General features: G+C 42.9%; 2 protein-coding genes and 2 non-coding genes across 4 annotated transcripts in view; 3 read left to right on the top strand and 1 right to left on the bottom strand.

Moving 5' to 3' along the window:
• Positions 1–1,890: 1,890 nt before the first annotated feature.
• On the top strand, positions 1,891–8,247 carry RPSA (ribosomal protein SA). The gene is made up of 7 exons (XM_069086128.1): positions 1,891–2,048; positions 2,807–2,973; positions 4,387–4,505; positions 5,829–6,074; positions 6,952–7,080; positions 7,280–7,445; positions 8,089–8,247. The coding sequence occupies exons 2-7, from the start codon at positions 2,841–2,843 to the stop codon at positions 8,181–8,183; spliced, it is 888 nt and encodes a 295-aa protein (XP_068942229.1). The 5' UTR covers positions 1,891–2,048; positions 2,807–2,840; the 3' UTR covers positions 8,184–8,247.
• On the top strand, positions 4,164–4,317 carry LOC138160034 (small nucleolar RNA SNORA62/SNORA6 family). Its single transcript, XR_011168061.1, has one exon. It is a non-coding gene; the product is annotated as a small nucleolar RNA SNORA62/SNORA6 family (small nucleolar RNA).
• LOC138160033 (small nucleolar RNA SNORA62/SNORA6 family) lies at positions 6,248–6,403 on the top strand. Its single transcript, XR_011168060.1, has one exon. It is a non-coding gene; the product is annotated as a small nucleolar RNA SNORA62/SNORA6 family (small nucleolar RNA).
• Positions 8,248–18,432: 10,185 nt separating the features above from the next.
• LOC138159818 (transmembrane channel-like protein 2) overlaps positions 18,433–20,580 on the bottom strand; it is a gene marked incomplete at its 5' end in the record, with an annotated part of 45,799 nt that continues 43,651 nt past the window's right edge. The window contains one exon of the mRNA XM_069086113.1: positions 18,433–18,509. Coding sequence (XP_068942214.1) covers positions 18,433–18,509 — 77 coding nt within the window. The remainder of the gene's footprint in view (positions 18,510–20,580) is intronic.

The following is a 20,580-nucleotide window of genomic DNA, read 5'->3' as shown; positions in this document are numbered from 1 at the left end:
CAATCTTCCTGGCTTATAAATGAGGCCAACTCTTTCCCTTTTTCATCCTCTTGAGGCATATACCTCCACCTTAACTATTCTCTCTCCCTCTTTTAAAATTGCATTATTTATTTTTCCTCTTTTAAAATTGTATTATTTATTTTTTAACATTCTTTTAGAAAATATATTTTGAGTTCCAAATTCTCTTTCCTTCCAACCCCCCCTCCCCAACCCATTGAGAAGGCTGGTAATATATCTATTATACATGGGAAATCATGCAAAATATTTCCATATTACGCCATGTTGAAAAAAAAAGCAAGAAAAATAAAGTTTAAAAATTATACTTTAATTTGCACTCAGCATTCATCAGTTGTCTCTCTAGAGGTGGATGGTATTTTTCATCATGGGTCCTTTGGAACTGTCTTGTCTGAGTCGCTAAGTCTTTCACAGTTAATCATCATTGCAATATTGCTGTTACTGTGTGAAATGTTCTTGTTTTGCTCACTTCACTTTGCATCAGTTCATATGAGTTTTCCCAGGTTTTTCTCAAACCATCCTCCTTGTCATTTCTTACAGCACAATAATATTCCTTCACAGTCATATGCCACAACTTGTTCAACCCTTCCCCAACTGATGGGCAATCCTTCCATTTCTAATTCCACGTAGCTATTTTTTTAGGGCCTCACTCAGGCCCCGCTTCTTCCATGAAACTTTCCTAGGCAGTTTTAGAAAACAGTGGTTTCTCCTTTCTTTAATTTCTGATAGCACAACTTAGCATTTGCAATATTCTGTCTTGTTTTCAAATTATTTCTTGATATCATAGGCTCTAGAAAAGGACTGAAGCTAAGGAACCATCTGGTTAAGTCCCATCATTTAAACAGACTAGAAAACTGAGACATGGAGATCACCCAACTAGTCATGACCTTTCTAGGTCTGGACCTGAGTTCACAAGCTTCTATTCTGCAAAGAAGCCCAACTGTTACATAAGATATATCAATTCCACCCGTTGCAGACCTATTGATGTTTTTTGATGAAAATACTGATATATTTGGGAGAAAAATATGATTATAGACGTAGAAAACGGCCCATTTAACTCAAGTATCGTTATACAAATGCGATTCTTGGATTCAGTGACGGGTTATTAAACATCGGATTTCTGTGCCCTTTAGTAAAGTTCAGGAATGTACACAAAGTCGGAAAAAAATGAAATCTGGCTCTTCCCCTAAACCTTAGAAGACGCAAATGATGAATATTAGTCACGGAATTTCCTAGCAAGGGGTAAATGAGGCTCTACTTTTCTTTTTTACATTTGATTACCTTTTGTTTTTATGTCACCTTTGCCCCCCTGAATAATCTCTCCTCCAGTCCACAGACTGCCTTTTGTAATAAAAGGTAGCCCATCCGGAGTCTGACGGGATACACAACGCTCCATGCCCATGGTCCCCAGCCTGCGGTCTCCTGGGCTCCCCGCCCCGCCTTCTACCCGCGGTGTCACCCAGCTGGCAAGGTCGCACTTGAATCCATGCCCGGGAATGAATAAGACCCAGGGCTTCGGACATTTCTTTCTTTTCCTCCTCGCTCTCTTTTTTCTTTTCTTCCTTCTTCCCTTCCTTTCCTACTTCTCCTTCTTACTCCTTCCCTTTCCTCAAGCCACTACTGGGACTTCAGAATTTAATTTGATTCTTTAAACTTTGTGGCGCGCCCGCCCAAGGCCAGAGGGTCGCGCGCAGGCGCAGGACGGTGTTTCCCAGCGGCGGGGGCGCACTTTCCAGCGCACGCGCACGCACAGACGCGGGGTCCTCGGAGGGAGCGGGAGAGGAAGGGGGAAGAAGCGGCCGATTCCCTTTCCTGTTGGCCTCTGGTGGAGGGTCGCTGCCTCTGGAACGTCACTGCGCACTGCTCTGCCCCCTGGCGGCTACCGGCCGGCGACTGAGGCGCTTCTCTTGAGGGAAGCACTTCCTGCGCTAGCCCCGCCTACAGGCGGAGGCCGGGATATATAAGGACGTCATTTCCGCCCGCGTTCCTTTTCCGCGCTGCCCCGAGCAGGGTTCCATACGGCGTTGTTCTCGGTCAGTGCGTACGCTCTTCTCGTCGCGTCCCTGCGGCTGCAACCGCCATGGGCTGGGGGAGTAGCGGGAGGCGGGAAGCCGCAGGGGTCGGCGGGCGGGTGGGGGGGCCCAGCCCGGGCTGGCGCTGACGCCGCGCGAGCCCCAGGCCTCGGGAGGGCGGGCACACGTGGAGGCTCCGCCGGGCCGGGCCTCCTGCGGGGAAGTTCGGGTGCCGGCGTTCCGGCCGGGGCAGGGCAGAAGGGCGTTCGCTGCCCCCGATGGCGGGAGGAGGGAAGCGCCGTTCCAAGGTCTCGCAATCTGAGGCCTGGGTTGGGGGCCGCGACCACCTCTCCGTACAGCCAGGCCCTCCCCCGGTGCGAACGCAATGTCCTGTGAAGCGCAGTGTCGCGGAGGTGTCGCGGGTAAGGGCTGAGCACCCGCCAGAGACTCGAGTGTTCAAAAATACGGGTCATTTCTCGGTACACTACTAGGAATTAAAAGGTGTCTGCGTTGTGGGTCTGCAGACCGCACTGGAGAAACTGTCAGCGCCCTCCCCAGCGGGCGGGTGCCCAGGCTCCAGGAGCCAGGGGGTATGGGGGCGGGCGCTGGGATGCAGTCGCTGCTGACAGGAGGAGCTGGCACTTTTCCAGAGGCAGGAACCACCGCGCTGCTCACGGTCATTCCGCTCTTGGGTTCATCAGGAACTTCTAGTGGACTCGGGACGGGCTTCTCAGTAGGCAGCCAGTGCCGGGGGTTCTGACTGTCTTCTGCTCCTTCAGGTTTCCGTCGTAACTTTAAAGGGAAACTTTCACGATGTCCGGAGCCCTAGATGTCCTGCAGATGAAAGAGGAGGATGTCCTCAAGTTCCTGGCTGCAGGAACCCATTTGGGCGGCACCAATCTGGACTTCCAGATGGAACAGTATATCTACAAAAGAAAGAGTGACGGTGGGTCAGAGCCCAGGTTGGGAGACCTGCTTATTGATTCCTATTAGGCGGCTGCTCCTGGGCATCCAGAGGTGACTTTAGGAGCGAGTCTTCTGAGCTGTTTTGACAGTGGTGGTGGTGGTAGTAGTAGTAATCTCTTGTTCAACAGAGGTCAAAGTGAGTGTGAGTGTATTTTCCCCATTTTGCAAATAAGGGAACTAAGAATTAAGTGATTTCTGATAACATGTTAAGTAAATGTTTCTGAGGTGTAGTATTTTGAACCAGGTTTTCTCCAAAATTGCCATCACTCAGTAGGCAAAACCATTGTGTACGTTATTTGTAGCTATTTAAAGATTCTCAAATTTTCAAGTTCAGCCTGTGATAGGGCTAAATATCTTGCCATACTCTGGTTTATACATGAGCTTATTTAATTTTATAAATTATGTGATTACGTGACGTCAGTAATTTTGTTCAGTCATGTTCCACTCTTTTGTGACCTTGTGGACCATACTGTTAGTGGGTTTTTCTTGGCAAAGACACTGGAGTGGTTTGCTGTTTCCTTCTCCAAGATATTTAGCATTTTGAAAAAGGAAAAAAGGCATTGCAAATACAAGCATCCTCATATTTCATTCTTGATTTAACATAATTTCATAATTGGTAAATTCCTAGATAGGTCAATGTGACTATATTTTTTTTTATCACCATGCCTTTGACCATGTAATCCCTTTGCATTTGGGTTGTTAGGAATGAGCATTTATTTAGTTTCTACTAGGTACCAGGTGCTGGTACATAATTTAAGTGCTTTACAAATAATTCATTTGATCCTCATAGCCCTGTGAGGTGGGTGCTATTATTATCCCCATTTTACATTTGAGGAAACTGAGGCAGTTAGGTTAAATAAGCTCGTAAGTATGAAACTATTTGAATGAAGGTCTTTCTGACTCTAGGCCCTGTATTTAATAGGTATTGCAGTAGCTTTTTTAAAAATAGTGAACTTTTCTTCATTTGAATACCTTAGAATAGTTTGAGATAAATTATAAGTAATAGTATGTAATTGTGATGTGAAAATAAGAGATTTGCAGTTACCACAAAGACATCAAACAGTAACAGAAGAAACCACTTTGCAGCTCTAAATAATGCAGGTGATCAGAGTATGCTTGGGATTGTTAGAAGTAAGAATACAAGCAAAAGACTTGACTGGTTAATTCTACCCTGCACATTATTAAAACCCAGAGTTTAGGCCAGTTTTGGGCCAATGAACTTCTGAGTGTCGGAAGTGTGCTATAGTATGTTGGCAGGATTTTCGCTAACACCAGTAGAGCTTGCCTCTGTGACTGGAGTTTGATAGTAGTCACTGCCACATGTCTGATCTTAGGTGATATTTTTAGTGTTACATGGAAGTTGGTTTTGAGAACTTGGTTCTGCCCACTGTAGGCATCTACATCATTAATTTGAAGAGAACTTGGGAAAAACTTCTGCTGGCTGCTCGTGCCATTGTTGCTATTGAAAACCCAGCCGATGTTAGTGTCATCTCATCCAGGAACACTGGCCAGGTATGTGGGGATGGGACTGATAAGTCACATTGATAGCTCCTCAGGTACATTCCCATTGATCCTCACGACAGGTGAATGGTCCAGATGAAGTGACTGAGGCTCTGCCATCACTGTTATCACCAGTGTTCAGTCCAGCACTCTTACATGATCATGGTCTTTTAAGTAGACCAGAGATAGCTGGGAATCTGGAGGTGCACACAGGGTGTCTGTTGCTCTTAACTTGTTGGTCAATTGTTGGCAGTGTCAAATTATTTATAATTTCTAGAGGTCTTTGGATGGTTGTTTGTTGTCATGGGACTGTTTCAGTCTAATGAGTGATAAAGTCAAGAGCAAATATGGAAAGATGAGCTAGCAAAATGTAAATATAAAGACTTTGGTGTTGCTTTATTTTCTAAATAATACACATTCCAAAACAAGTTCAGAGCCAGGCACATTCCGTCTTGAGGATGTCTAAAGGCTGATTACAAAACTGAGAGGTAACTTACCTAGAATGGGGGGGAATTGTAAGTTCTTGTATTGTTGGTGCCTTCCTTGTTGACCTATGTGTTACACAATAATTGGTATGTTTCATACAAATTCAAATCTGGGGCCAATATGAGACTCATAAAAACATTAGGATTTATATCTGACTAGAATTTACTTGGATATGTTAGTTCCAAAAAACCCAAACCTTAGCAAGCCTGATTCTTGATTGAATTGAAATATCCCTTTCAGCTAGGTTTTTTTGTAGTTCATTGAACGCATGAAAAAGTTAGGAAATTCATCACATCTACTTGTTTTTGTACTTAAAAGATTTTCTCAGGAATATATTTTTGGATGTAAGGCCTTTGGTGAGAATTTATCCTAACTGGCCTCCTTTCCCAACAGAAACCAACACAATAAATACATGTATGTCCAGCAAAAAAATAATGTGGGTCTCTGGATTTTAAGTCCATTGCCTCTGGCAGGATGTGGATGGTGATTAATTAATATTCAGTTCTGGGGACTTAAAGTTTATCACTGAGCTTTAAAGTTTTCCTCTAATGTTATCATTGTATAGATTGTTTTTCTTCTCACTTCATCCTGCATCAGTTCATAGAGGTCTTTTCAGTTTCTTTTGAAACTGTCCATTCTATCACTTCTTAGGGCATAATAATGGGGAGAGGTTTTTTCTATATGATAGGAAATAAAAATGTGGGAGAATATTTTTGAAGTTCGTTACCAAAGAGAAACTTGTGCTAAATTGGGTGTGTACATGGAGGAACTTATGGTCCCTATCTTCTGTCTTGTTGGGGAATTTAGTTTAGGTCTCCTGTAAACCTTTGCTTCATTCTTTGTCTTTAGCGAGCTGTTCTGAAATTTGCTGCTGCCACTGGCGCCACACCTATTGCTGGACGTTTCACACCGGGCACCTTCACTAACCAGATTCAGGCAGCTTTCAGGGAGCCTCGCCTTTTGGTGGTCACTGATCCTCGGGCAGATCACCAGCCTCTGACTGAAGCATCGTATGTTAACCTCCCAACCATTGCCCTGTGCAACACAGACTCCCCACTTCGCTATGTGGACATTGCTATTCCATGTAACAACAAGGTATCGGCCAGGATCTCACCATCACTTTTTTTCCCCGGTTTGGCCTTGGGGTGCACATTTATGTATTGTGACTGCAGTGTGCTGGGCACTGTGCTAAACTCTTTACAAATCATCTCCTTTGGCCTTTGGCCTTGAATTAATTAGCTCTTCCCCAAGAGCTCATTGGGCGGCATTTTGCACACTGTTAGAGCTTGGAGCTGAGGCCAGTTACTGGCCAATGAACTCACAAGTGTAGGTTGTGTGCTATATTAATGGCAGGTTTTTCGCTAACACCACAAGGGCCTTTGTGGTCCCATGAGTGGAGTTTGATAGTATTCCATGCAACAGAGGAGTAAAAAACTGAAATAAACCTAGAGGAGATGTTAGGCAACCTGGGATAAAGAGATGGGGACCCAAGAAGTGCCCAGCTTCTGGGTATAGCAGGCTTTTTTCTGCACCTTTTTCTCTTCCTTCTGCCTTTGTTATTCCTTAGCCTCCACTGTTATTAAAGAGGGACCTGAGGCAGCTAGGTGGTGCAGTGAATAGAACACTGGCCCAGGAGTCAGGAGGACCTGAGTTCAAATTCGGCCTTAGACATTTGACAAACTTACTAGCTGTGTGACCTTGGGCAAGTCACTTAACCCCAACTGCCCTTCCAGAAGAAAAAAAAAAGGTTCCTTATCCAGATTTTATGAATTTGCAGATGGGTAATAGATTGGTTTAAGGTTCTCTGAGAGGTTCTTTGTGTACCACACTGAACTTTGAAACAGACCACAGGTAGATGTTACATATTTTGATTTTGTTATGGAGGCCAGAGAAAGGATGACAGCGGGCAGTTATGAAGTGAGGGCACTACCACAATATTGCTTGATTCTATTCAACGGTGTGATTTTTGCAGGGAGCTCACTCGGTGGGTCTGATGTGGTGGATGCTGGCCCGTGAAGTCCTGCGGATGCGTGGTACCATCTCCCGGGAACACCCCTGGGAGGTTATGCCTGATCTTTACTTCTACAGGGATCCAGAGGAGGTAACTTGGTCATCTTCACTACTGAAATCGATGGGCCCTTTCTTGTTGAAAGTAGTTTGTACATTATGGGGGCATAGTTGGGTCCACAGTGAATAGGAGCAATTTTCTGGAATTAAGGAAACTATTACCAGCTGTTTCGCTTAACAGTTTGAGAATTGTTTAGCATGTATAATAATGTGTATGTCATTTTTTTTGCCAGATTGAAAAGGAAGAGCAGGCTGCAGCTGAGAAGGCAGTGACAAAGGAGGAGTTTCAGGGTGAATGGACTGCCCCCGCCCCAGAATTCACTGCTACTCAACCAGAGGTGGCTGATTGGTCTGAGGGAGTACAGGTGCCGTCTGTGCCCATTCAGCAGTTCCCCACCGGTAAGTGTTGGGGTTAAAGAGCGTCATAATTAGTGTATTAGGACATAGAGAATGGGGAGCCTTGATCCTGCTGTGTTTAGGGTACATATGAGGTGAACACTTTTGCCAGGAACATTGGCAGCACAATGGCTGTTTTCTTGAGTTTGGGATTTAGAAAATGTCCTCGACACCGATGAGTGGTTCGTGTGGGTGCTCTCATGGGTATTTTTCTTTTTTTTTTTCCATTTTTTTTTTTTAAAGCAATCGGGGTTAAGTAACTTGCTCAAGGTTACACGGCCAGTTATTATTTCTGGGTGTGGTGCTGAGTGTCTGAGCCCAGGATTTGATCCAGGTCATCCCAACACTGGAGCCGGTGCTCTTACTCGCTGAGCCACCTGGCCGCCCCTAAGCAATCGGGGTTAAGTAACTTGCTCAAGGTTACACGGCCAGGTGTTTCTGGGTGGGTGCTAAGTGTCTGAGCCCGGGATTCGATCTCCAGGTCTTCTCAACACTGGAGCTGGTGCTCTTACTTGCTGTGCTACCTGGCCGCCCCAGGTATTTTTCTTTAGAGAAATGTTTGTTGAACTAAAAGGCAAGTGGGGTAAGGGGATGATGCTCTTTGGGAACAGCTCATGATCTTCCTTTTTTTTTTTTCTGTTTTTAGAAGATTGGAGTGCTCAGCCAGCTACTGAGGACTGGTCTGCGGCTCCTACTGCTCAGGCCACTGAGTGGGTAGGAACTACCACGGAGTGGTCTTAACCCAGATGCTCTAATAGTGTTGGAAAAATGCTGATTGAAAAATAAACATTGGTTTCTTAACATTCTTGGAGTTCCTTCATCCTTTATATTGATTATCCCAATTTTTTGCCCCAGGTTTTCACACTTCAGGAAGAATCTTCCTGAAACTTTAGACACTTTGTAAGACTTCTTATGGAATCTGCTCAGTATTTCTTCATTTGGCATAGGATTAACATTGGTTTTATTGAATGATTTGAGGAGACTTGGTGCCAGAGAGATTTAGGAGTATGGCATTGGCATGGACATGACCAGCAACTTCAATATTAGGGTGTGGATTTAATGCTTTCTGATCCACTTTTCTAACCTTAATGCTGTTACGTTACTCTGGACCAAAGATTGAGTAAAGCATCTTGATAATTGGAATTTAGTGAATTTACTGCTTCAAATCTGAATTACGGTCAGCTTAACGCTTATCTCCTTCACTTAGTGAAGCACTTAGTACAGTGCGCCTGAGCCAGTAGATGCTATCTGAAGCCTGGGTGGTTTTAGGAATATCAGCCTGGCTGAGGTGTGATGTGTGACTGCTTGTCCATGGCTTGGGTTCCCTTGGGATTTTCCCAGAACATGGGGAGTCATCACCTAGTGACTGCCCATAATTAGGTACTTTTCCCCCTTGTTCAGGGATTTGTGGGGAATAATGTTGCCCTAGCAAAAGGCACATTACAGGCACATTCTTCTGCCTAACCAGATAGCATGTGCTTTTTGGAAAGGGGTGGGGAGGATGGTGAAGTCCCTAGTTGTTGCTGCTGATACGATATGTGACCATTTCAAAACCAAGATTATTTTCAGAAGGTTTTGGTTTTGTGTACTTTTTGTGTCATGGATCCCCTTGTTTGACTGAAGCCATTGTATCCCTTTTCAGAATGTTTTGATGCTTGAAAGAATTATAGTGGGAACCTACTATATTGAAATAGTTTACCAAGTGTTAAAAAGCGAAAGTTCACAGACCTCAGGTTAAAAGTCAGTGAGAAAACCATAAAACTGGTATGAACCAGGAAATGCTTTGGAAAACTCAGTTTTTTTGGTAAGTGGAAGAGACCACCCTGGAGATCTGTAGTACAGTCCGGTGACTTAGTGGGTAGAGCCCAGAATGGAGTCAGGGAGTGCTGAGTTGGGACACTGGACTAGCTGTCATCTCAGGCAATCCTCTTGGATTCTGTGTCTTAAATTTCCCAATCCATAAAATGGGGATAGGCCCATGGTTACAAGGGTTGAAGGTTGTCAGTTGGGTTTTTTTGGAAAATCATTTTGCAAACTAAGAACTCTGTAAATGTGCTGTAGATGCTAGGCTAGGCCTCTTCGGAAGAGAAAAATCCTGAAAGCTGGTGGCTTAAAAGATGGTGTTTGTGCATAAGCCATGGAAATGGGGGACAGATGAACTGGATTTTGAAGCAGAAAGTGGAAGAAAAACTTACAAATTAACTTGGTGGCTTTTTAATACCATGTAAGTAAAAGTAATGGTATGAAGAGAGGTTTGTGGAGGATACTTTCTCAGTCCCCTCAGATCAGTTCATTTGCTGTTTCAAATCTGAAAATATGGTTGCAGGCTCTTACTGGGCTTGCCTAATCCATAGAATGATTAAGAGACTCAAAGAAGGTGTGTGTAAAGCACTTCAAATATCCTAGTAAAACTTGATTCTTCCAAGGTTTGGGTGTCCAAGGGCATTAATTATAGTGGCATCTACAAAATGTGGGCTTGGAGTCGGGAGGCATCTGCTTTCTCATGTGTAAAGTGCAGGTAATAATAGAACCTATGTCCCAGAGTTATTGTGAGGACCAGATGAGATAACGTGTGTAAAGCAAACCTTAAAATGCTGTAGAAATGGTAGCCGTTATTAGAGACTATGGGTGGCAGCTAGGTGGTGCCATGGTGCTTGGAATGCTGAGCTTGGAATAGGGAAGCTTCATCTTACTGAGTTTAAATCTGGCCTCAGACACTTACTGGCTGTGTGACCCTGGGCAGGTCACTTAACTGTTTGCCTCAAATTCCCTTATCTGTAAAATGAGCTGGAGAAGGAAAAGGTAAACCATGCCAGTGTCTGCCAAGAAAACAGGATCACGCAGAGTGGGATGTGACTGATGGAACAATAGTTCTTAGAGGCAACTGGATAGATCAGTGGGCCTGGAGCTCAGACACTTCCCAGCTTTGGGACTCTGGGCAAGATCCTTAATCTGTTTGCCTCAATTTCTTCAGCTATAAAGATAGTGTATGCCAGGTGAGGAAGGAATAAGGTGATGAGTGGTCTGAGCTGAAGTCTCTCCTAAAAGGAGGTTTGGGATTCATGGCCTCAGAGTATAGGATTTCAAGTTAGAGGGATTGGGGTTTAAATGCCATCTCTACTATTATGTGACTAAGGGAGAGCTTGCTTGTGTGAACCTGAGTTTTCTCATCTACTGAAATGGGAAAGCTCAGTAAGATAACCTAAGTAAGTCTAGGATCTATCATCTCCATACTACCACTCTCCTTTCCCCACCAGGGTTACTTGGGTATCTGAGATAAATTAGTTTAGGTTTTATCATCCTACAAATTGCAAGTGGCTGGAATTCCCATGTATAGAGTCAATTCCTGAAGAGGTTTTGTATTTGATTAGTGTGTGTGTGGGTACAGAATATCCTTCTAAGGGCAATTAGCTTGGTGTCTTGTCTTTGAAGAATTAAGTACTCAGAAGTGAAGCTTTCAAAAATCTCATCGATGTTTCTATAAGATCTGAGAGGCCAGTGCCAAAGAGGACTTTCCATTTTGGGGCTGATAATCACTAATTTGCTTTCTATGATTCCATCCTTTTTGACTTGACATAAGAGAAAACTTTCTCCTGATGACAGTTGTCCCCAGGGAACGGTTTTCCTCAGGAGGAGGTGGTGGTGGGTTGGTTCACCATCACCCAGGGTCTTCAGACATAGGCTGGTGCTAGTTAAACTAAATGACCTTTTCAACTTCAAGATTCTGAGACTTGAAAAGTGGAAGCTGTCTGCCATGCCTAGAGAGCATAGGAAGTTTAAATGACTAGTTCAAGGTTATATACAGCTGGTTGAGTGGCTGGAGCCAGGTCTTTTGATAAAAGGACCCATTGTAGTCATCAAGATAATGCTAAAACAGCTCTTGTGCTGGCAAGGAATTAGAAATTGAGGGGATGCCCATCAATTGGGGAATACCTGAACAGTAGTATACGAATGGTAATGTGCTATAAGATGAGCAGGCAGATTTCAGAAAAGCCATGGAAGACTTACATGTGAACTGACGCAAAATGAAGTGAGCAGAACCAGTAGACATTCCACACAGTAACATCAGTACTATATGATATGATTGACTGAATGATTTTGCCCTTCTCAGCAATACTATGATCCAATACAATTTTAAAGGACTCAACGATGAAAAATTCTGTCCACATCCAGAGAAAGAACTGATGTGGTTTGACTGCAAATTGAAGCATACTATTTTCACTTTCTTTGCCCTTTTTTGTGTCTTTTCCCTTTTGTTCTTTCAACTTTTATAACATGACTAATATGGAAATGTTTTACATAATTGCATATATATATAACTTATTTAAAATTCTTACTGTCTTAGGGAGGGAGGAAATTTGAAACTCAAAAAAAAAATTAATGTTAAAAATCATCTTTACATGTAAGTGGAAAAAAATACTATTAAAGAATGGAAAAAAAAAACTGCAAGCTCCAAGTGGGGTCCCAAGATTTTTCAAAATAGGCATGTAAGCCCAGTTGAAAATAATGTAGGCATCATATAAATCTCAAAGCATCATATGTTAATTATTATCAGATGAAAAAAAGAGCCTTCTAATTTGAATCTAGTTATTCATACATGAATATTTAAACAGTTCATGTTTATTTACATGTTGCTTTAAGGTTCACAGTACTCCTTTATATACATTATATAATTTGAGCTTCACAACGGCTCATTATTAAGCTCATTATTTTCCCCATTTTTTGAAGGAGAAAACAGGCTCAGACAAGGGACTTGCCCTGGGTCATCGAACTGGCGGATACCTAAGGTTGGTTCCAAACTTCAAAGACTAGTACTACTCATTTTACTGTTGCCTGGCAACATAATCCCCCAGCCCCGAACTGTCCATGAATTACTTTCCAATCTCAGTTCTTTGACCTTTTATTTCAATATGTTTTTAATGTCCTTGTTTTTATTCTTTTAGTCAACTCAAAATCAGGAGATAGATCCCTGAGGTTATAGTTTAAAAATATTATAATATTAATAAATATCAGTCTCTGTTTTTTAAAGTAGTGGTAATATAAAAGTGATATTTAGCAGATCATTAATGCTAAACTAATGATTAAACATGCAACATAAACAGTAATGGCCTAATAAATAATAGTTATATGCAATAAGTTACAAAATAATATTTATATGCAGTAATAATCTATGAAGTAATATGTACAGTTAACATGTATCAAATATAAATAAAATAGGCAAATCAATTATTAAGCTTCTACTATTCTAGGAGCAAATACAGTGAATGAAACAATTCCTACTTAACGGAATGGGGGGAAAGAGGGAGTTTGAAAGTGGAAAATGAGAGAAAATATGTATAGGAAAGAAAAAAATGTAAAATCCTAGCTCTAAGTCCCCATTTACAGTGGGTTTGTTTTAGGGTTGACCTTGTGTAGCCAAGGTGGGGTAATCTTTCTACTGGTTACTAGCTAATTTTCTTTGTTGGTTTCTAAACAATCAAGGAGCATATTTGGATATTTCCTTATTAATTACTTAAATTGCAACATCTCTCAGTCAATTCTGAGCCACTACCCTAGTTTATTTAAATAAAGATACTTCATAAAAAGCCTATGGGAAAAGGTTATTTCAGAATAAAAAAAACAAACTCCAGTTTCCCATAGGATCTTACTAACATATTATCTATACCTATATCTATATATTTCTACTGCCCTCCCTCCTAAAATTAACATCAGGGTTCCTGACTATGCTGTTTATTAACAGTGTAATCAACAATGACACAGACATGGCTATTTATAATATATGGGCCGTGAGAAATATCACGCCCTTTACCCATCATAACAGTTGCCAGCTTCTCAGTTCTGCAAATGTAGTCCCACCGTTTAGTTCTCTCAGAGTACCAAATCCCCTCTCAACAATTCTGTTTTTTTTGCAAGATAAACTTTATATTCTTAGCAAATAAGTTCTCTTCATCTGTTTTCTCTACACTCTCTTCAACCATTGTAGCTAACAGTCCTCTCCAGAATAGCTGAACTCTGTATCCTTAGAAGGACAGTTAAACACTGTCCAAGGTCCTGTTGCTTCTTAATGAGTCACTAAACTAATAACAGTTATTATTTGTGGGAGAGCCTGTTGAAATTGGTGTTAAGTAGTCATACTGTGTGTGTGTGTGTGTGTGTGTGTGTGTGTGTATAGTTGAGCCATTTCAGTCATGTTCAACTCTGTGACCCCATTTTGGGGTTTTCTTGGTAAAGATACTGGAATGGTTTGCCATTTCCTTCTCCAGCTCATTTTGCAGATGAGGAAACTGAGGTAAATGGGGTGAAGTGATTTGCCCAGCATCACACTTATCAGGGATGCAGCAAAGGGGCTCATTTTTGGAGGAGAGGGGGCTGGACTAGTTAGACCTCAATTGTCCTCTGAAATTCCATAATTATATGGCTGTAAATTTAGGTCAAGGATGACAAGGCAGAATTGGGGGGAGGGAACATCTGCTAAGAAGAAAGGTCATAATTTGTAGTATTCCCTTCATCAGAATACTTAGTAAGTCAGGACAATAGCCCAGAGAACTGGGATTAGATGTCCTCTTTGTGGTCTTTAGTGGAGAGGAGAGTCCTGCCACGTGTTTCCCTGGCTTCTATCTTGTACTGATGGATTGGCCTGAATAGATGTTTCCATGACAAGGTCACTGACTGCTTTATCTTATAGTTCAGGTGTTTTTGGGTCTTATTTGGAGATCCTCTCCAATATCCAGAGTCAAAGTGGTAGCAGCAGCAGCAGCACTAACAGTAGTAGTAAAGGGGCGGCCAGGTAGCACAGCGAGTAAGAGCACCGGCTCCAGTGTTGAGAAGTCCTGGAGATCGAATCCCGGGCTCAGACACTTAGCACCCACCCAGAAACACCTGGCCGTGTAACCTTGAGCAAGTTACTTAACCCCAATTGCTTAGGGGCGGCCAGGTGGCTCAGCGAGTAAGAGCACCGGCTCCAGTGTCGGGATGACCTGGATCAAATCCGGCCTCAGATACTCAGCACCACACCCAGAAATAACTGGCCGTGTAACCTTGAGCAAGTTACTTAACCCCAATTGCTTTAAAAGAAAAAAAGGAAAAAAAACAGTAGTAGTAAAGTAATAGTAGTGGCGGTATTATTAGTAAAAAAAAAAAGTAGTGGTAGTAGTAGTGGAAGTAGTAATAATAATGATAACTTACATAATGCTTTAAGGTTTCCAGGAGCACTTTACATTTATTTATTTATATTTAATCCTTTCAGTACACCAATAAGCTAGGCACTATTATATTATCCCCATTTACAGGTGAATAAACAGACAGTGAGGTTAAGTGACTTGCCCAGGGCCACCCAGCTAGTAAGTGAGTATATAAGACTAGATTTGAACTCAGAATTTCCTCCCTCTAAATCTAGAACCTTAACTCTCCACTATGCCACCCTTCCTAACTCCAAATCCAGCACTGCATACCATTCGTTGTATCCAGTGGGGATCAGATTCTTTCCTGATTTCAAGAGGGGGTAGAGAGATGGTGTTCAGTAATGTCTGACTCTTCATGACTCCATTTGAAGTTTTCTTGGCACAGATACTGGAGTACTTTGCCATTTTGTTCTCCAGCTCATTTTACAGATAAGGAAACTGAGGTAAACAGGGTTAAGTGACTTGCCTCAAGTCACACAGCTAGTAAGTGTCTGAGGCTGGATTTGGACCCAGATCTCTCTGACTCTAAGCTTGGCGATCTATCCACTGTGTCACACAGCTGCCCATATGCATGAGTATAAATGCCATCCAAGAGGGGTGATTTTAGGTTGTAAATACATTGATTTCTACAATCTACAGAAGACAAGGGTACTCCTTTTGAGATTTTCCCTTGGAGATCCAGAGTTCAACCTTAAGCTATTGGCTTTTTTTCCCTACTTACAAATTCCTGGGAACTATGAATCTGGGGTTTCTCCAAAGTTATTTTTCCTCCAGATTCCCCCCCTCCCCCCTTTTCACACCTAAATGGCAGTCCTATGCCTTACTGAATATAAGGCAACATTCTTATATGTAGGTACAATAGGTGTTTGTCTACAGGGTGTGGTTTCAGGCAGGGGATCCAGGAAGATTCCTCTAAAAAATAGCTCAATGCCTAAAATGATTCCTGTAGTTTTGATCCTTTTAAACATTAAAATCTCTTTTGGGGGGAGGAGGGAATGTGTAGGGAGCAGGGTCTGAAGATAAACTTTGCCTAGTTCAGTGTTCTGTCCTAATTAGAAGCAGGGAGCGAGGGCAGGCAGTGTGGTGTGGAGGTTAGAGTGCTGGATTATTATAATTTTTTTTAAGTGTCAGAGGACTGTCTTGAATCCCAGCTCTGCCACCCACTGGCTGTGTGACCTTGGACAAGTTTCTTCACCTCTCTGGGCCTTTGTTTCTTCGTCTGTGAAATGATGGGGTTCATTAGATCAGAAGTGTCAGACTAAGTACCTTGCCAAGCCAAACAAACTCTCCAGTAAGATCTGGACTAGATTAAAATGTTAAGTGGAAAATGTTTAACAAAATAAATAAAAGCGCAATACAACATAACGTAGATGATGTGAGCTCATGACTTTCTAAGTAAGCATGCAGCGCACAGTTTGACGGCACCGATGTAGAGGGTCTCCAGGCTCAGATTCTGATTCCCAGGGACCCTGAGCAGAGATGGAAGTTTGTCATTGTCTTTGCAGCTCTTGATCATGGTCAGCAGAGGGCGCCGTGAGCCCATTTTAAATCTCAGGTCTGTACCCTGTGCACACTTAGGAGCAGGTAGTCAGGGGGAGGAGGAGAAAACCTCATGGTGAGGATTTTGTGGGAATACTTCGTATCTGCAAGTTGCTGTTTTCGAAGCACGCTTGCACCAGTGATCTCCCTCGGTCTGCACGTCAGCCCTGTGAAGCGGGGAGGAGAAGCTGCTTCCATTTTTACAGAAGGGGAAACTGAGGCACAGAGAAAGTGAATGGCTTTCTCAAGGCCACCACAGAAGGTGGTGGAGTTTGGATGAGGCTTTTCTGACACCAGCGTCCTTTCTTTGTTGTTATTGTCAAGTTGTTCAATTGTGTTTGACTCTCCATGACCGCACAGACTTTTATCCGTAGGGTTTTCATGACAAAGATACTGGAGGGGTTGGCCATTTCCTTCTCCAGTGTGGCCCTGTTTTACAGGGGAGACACTGAGGCAAATAGGGGTTGTGACTCCCCCACTGTCACACAGCTAGTCAATGTCTGAGCCCAGATTTGAACTCAGATCTTTCTGACTCCAGACCTGGTGTTCTACTCACTGCAACACCTAACTGCCCCAGTGTTCTTTCTACCATTTCTTTGGTCTTGAATTTATTACTTAACTGAATTGCTTGGAAAAGTATGTTGACTTTATTTGACCTCTTCCTAGTTCTAGAGGGTTATCTTCAGGCCCCTAATTTTACGGATAAGGGAACTGAGTCTAGATAACTGAAATGCTTTGCTTTAAGATGGCAAAATCGGAACCCTTGTTCCCTGTCTCTAAACCCAGTACTGGTTTCTGTGGTGCCCACCTCTACACTGCAAGACCCATGAGAAAGAGGAAAAATGTCTTGGCCCAGGTGAATAAAGCAGAGCAGTTGACCACACTGAGTCTTCCCAGAGATGCTGAGACACCAGCTTTTTTAACAAAGAAACAGTGCTCAGATAGGACATCTGCAGGCTTTCACACATCCTGAGTAAATCAGTTGTCCAGCTCTCAGATACATGCCAAGTAAATTAAATATATGGCCCTTGACACAGCAAAGACTATCAACGTCTCTTTAAGGCTCTGAGTTACAAGCCGTGGAAATGATCTCCTGTAGGGACATTCTTTAATTAGAGAAATGACATTTTATTTCAAGGTTTGTATCCCGTGGCAGTGACTGGAATGGTAATAATGCTGATGTTATTAGGAGGCATCGCTGCATTGGAAAATATGCCTGCTTAGAGGTAAGCAGCTATCATTCTGAGGGGAAACAAATTCACATCTTATTAAGGCCTAATTGGATTGCCAATGTTGCCTGCTTCCCCTAGCTTTTCTCTGTGCCTGACCTTTGGCTGCTTTGCTAGGCTTCACCGGCTTTCAGATGGGCTGGGGACACATGCTGCCTTGCCAAGGCTGGCTTGTATCTTGTGCCCCAGACCCCCTCTTAAGTGCAGGAGGAGGCATGGCTTTAGGGCAGGCTTTGAAGCATGGTTTCTCTGGCTTGAGATCAGTTCCCTGCAGAGTTAGCATGGACAATCAGCTTCGGCAACCACTTGTGAAGCCCCTGCTTTGTACAGAGCATGGAGTCCTTCCTCCAGCCTCCCAGATATGCTAGAGTCCTTCTTTTGGCCAATCAGATGTGCTGGAGCCCTTTCTCTAGGTCTCTTAATGATATGTCACCCCACAGTGTGACATGTGGCTATCCTGGCATTATTTCTTTCTATTACTACCTCACCATCTCACCTGTTCCCATGATATTTTTAGTTTCACTTCCTGGGCTAGGCACTGGTTATAATTTGCTAGAATTTACTTAGTAGCTCCCTCCTTGTATCTGTCCATTGCCCTGGGGGAGGAACAAGTATTACATATGACACAATTACTGCCCTCATGGAGCTCATAAGCTAACAAGGGAATACAATACATATAGAAATAACTATAATTTAAAAAAAAACAAAAAGGAGCAAATTCAACCAATATTTATTCTAGTTGATTTCATTCATTTAAAAATTTAACTATCAGTAATCACAAACACTTCATGATGCAACTTCTAAATTTATGTAAACTTCTACTGCATACAGCGTCTAAAATGTTCACGTAGAGGGTGTTCTGAAAGTCTTGGTGCACTTTTGGGCTATATTAATATCAAGATATATACACACATATGTATGGATATATATGCTCACATACACATGTGTAAATGTATAAACACCATACAAACACACACATACATATACAGTGTCTGAAACACAGTAGGTGGTTAATAAATCTTCTGTGGGTCACATGAGGAGTCAGTCTTTGGGGCAGCTGGCGCTGCGCACCCTGAGTCTCAGGCTCAGCTCTGCCTCTAACTGCATCTCAGCTGTCTCTGTGAAGTGGAGATAACGGGTCACTCTGTCCCACTTCCACTTCACAGGGACGTTGTGAGAAACTCAGAGCCAAGCTGGCAGCTTCTTAAGGCAAAGTCCTCTGACAAAGGCCAAGCCATAATTGCTTTGACTCTGGGCCAGGTTTTGGACCCAGTTTTCTCCCAAGGACATAAGGACACACTTGCCTCTTTGGTAGCCCCCATTCAGCCTTTTCCTTCATTTTGGGGGACATGGTACATGTGCCACTCTGTTATCTAGGTGAGTTGGAGGTCTGCTTCAGCATGGCAGGGGGCTGCATCTCTTTCTACTGTTTTCTACTTTTAAAAATTCTCTTTCGTTTGCGCAGCTTTTTGGTGCAGTGGATAGAGTTCTGGTCTTAGAGTTAGGAAGGCTCATCTTCCTGAATTAAAATCTGGCCTCAGACACTTACTGTGTGACCCTGGACAAGTCACTTAACCCTGTTTGCCTCAGTTTCCTCATCTGTAAAATAAGCTGAAGAAGGAAAAAGCAAACCACTCTACTATCTTTGCCAAGAAGACCCCAAATGGGGTCACAAGGAGTTGGACACGACTGAAAAACAACTGGACAACAAATAAATAGAAAGCCTACCTCTACCCTACATATTGAACGCTTCCTTCAAACAACAATAACAACAACAAGTCTCAATGACAAACATCTAGTACAGTGCCTGCACCTGCGGAGGCATGCCCCATTGTGCCCAGCTTTGAGGAAGAAGGTCCCTGCTCTCGGGGACCATCCTTGGTTTTCCATTTGCTCATAATTTGACTTTTAGTGATCTTTTCATTTTTACTCTTGTACTTATTGTGTGCATCATTCTTGGTTCTGTCTAATCTGCCCTTCATTGTCTCATACAAATCTTGCTTTGTTCCTCTGGATCTCTCATGTTCCGCAACTGATTTTCAAACGAGCTCTTGTGATGGGCAAGATGGCGCCAATGCCAATGACCGCTTTGGGGACTTCAGCTGATTAAGAGAGCAAGGTCTGTGCCTGTCTGTTAGCTGAAAAGAGTAGCCCAAGATGGTTTGTAACCTTGACCCTAAAGGACCTCTCCCAAGAATGAGAGATGGTCTGTCAAATCAAAGAGAATATATCCCTTAATATTTGTTATCAGATCGGTGTTTTGTCAGTCACTGAGATAAATGGCACATGTGTGTGATTTGCTTTGGAACAACCATGGCCAAATAGACAGTATAGTGCACTGGGAAAAGCACAGGCTTTGGAGTCAGAGAATGTGGGTTCAAATCTTCTTATTACGGGTGTGATTTTGGGCAAACTACTTAACCTACCTGGGCCTCGGTTTCTTTATTTGTAAAATGAAGAGATTGGACTAGGTATTTTCCAAGGTCCTTCTAGCTGTAGCCTATGAGTCTGTGATCTTGTCCCCATTTTAGTATGATCTTTCTATGGGTCATTTAGGCTGGCACGTACCAGTCATCCCTGGTATCTGGGAGGGTGCTCTCTACACTGTCTGACACCAACATGGTGAGTATTTGGGAGTGGGGCAGGGGCACCAGGTGCCTAAGAAGGGGCTGAAGGTTGAAAATGAAGCAGGTCAAACCTCTTGTGCAAATTAGTCGGGGCATAGGGTTGGGGGGTATGAATGGCCACTGAACCTTATGACTAGGCAAGAGAGGAGGACCCAGTCTCAGAACAAACACACTGACAAACAACAGTATAATTTTACCTCTCTGGAACTGATTTTTCTCACATATGAAAACATGGGAAAGAAAATGCCTTCCTTTCCTATCTCATGAGAGGTTTTTGATGGATAAAATAAGGTAACAGATTGGAAAATACTGTTTTTAAGAGGGAAAGTGCCCTTCAGGTGCTGGATAACTTTACTGCTGTTGCTGCATGAACTTCCTGTTTTGATGGATAGTCTCAGACCAGACAGTTAGAGGGGGAATTAAGGATTGTGAATGGAGCTGCAACCTTATGGAGGCCAATTAGTGAGACCCTGGAGGGAACCACAGGGAACTGTTTTTTTTTTTTAGCAGTGTTGCAAGGAAGACATTTGAAATGACTCAACTGGAGGGGAAGACTTTTGGA

Source organism: Petaurus breviceps, unplaced genomic scaffold (genome assembly GCF_028583685.1).
Source record: "Petaurus breviceps papuanus isolate PSGF00001 unplaced genomic scaffold, PetGlider_PUasm1.0 178, whole genome shotgun sequence".
NCBI classification, from domain to species: Eukaryota; Metazoa; Chordata; class Mammalia; order Diprotodontia; family Petauridae; genus Petaurus; species Petaurus breviceps.
The sequence above is the reverse complement of the archived record's forward strand: the minus strand, read 5'-3'. Positions and strand labels throughout refer to the sequence as shown.

Bases quoted from the DNA above. Each gene is read 5' to 3' on its own strand.
- RPSA (XM_069086128.1), top strand. From the start codon at position 2,841: ATGTCCGGAGCCCTAGATGTCCTGCAGATGAAAGAGGAGGATGTCCTC. The intron at 6,075-6,951 runs GTATCGGCCAGG...TGATTTTTGCAG, and splicing joins CTATTCCATGTAACAACAAG to GGAGCTCACTCGGTGGGTCT. The intron at 7,446-8,088 runs GTAAGTGTTGGG...TTCTGTTTTTAG, and splicing joins CATTCAGCAGTTCCCCACCG to AAGATTGGAGTGCTCAGCCA.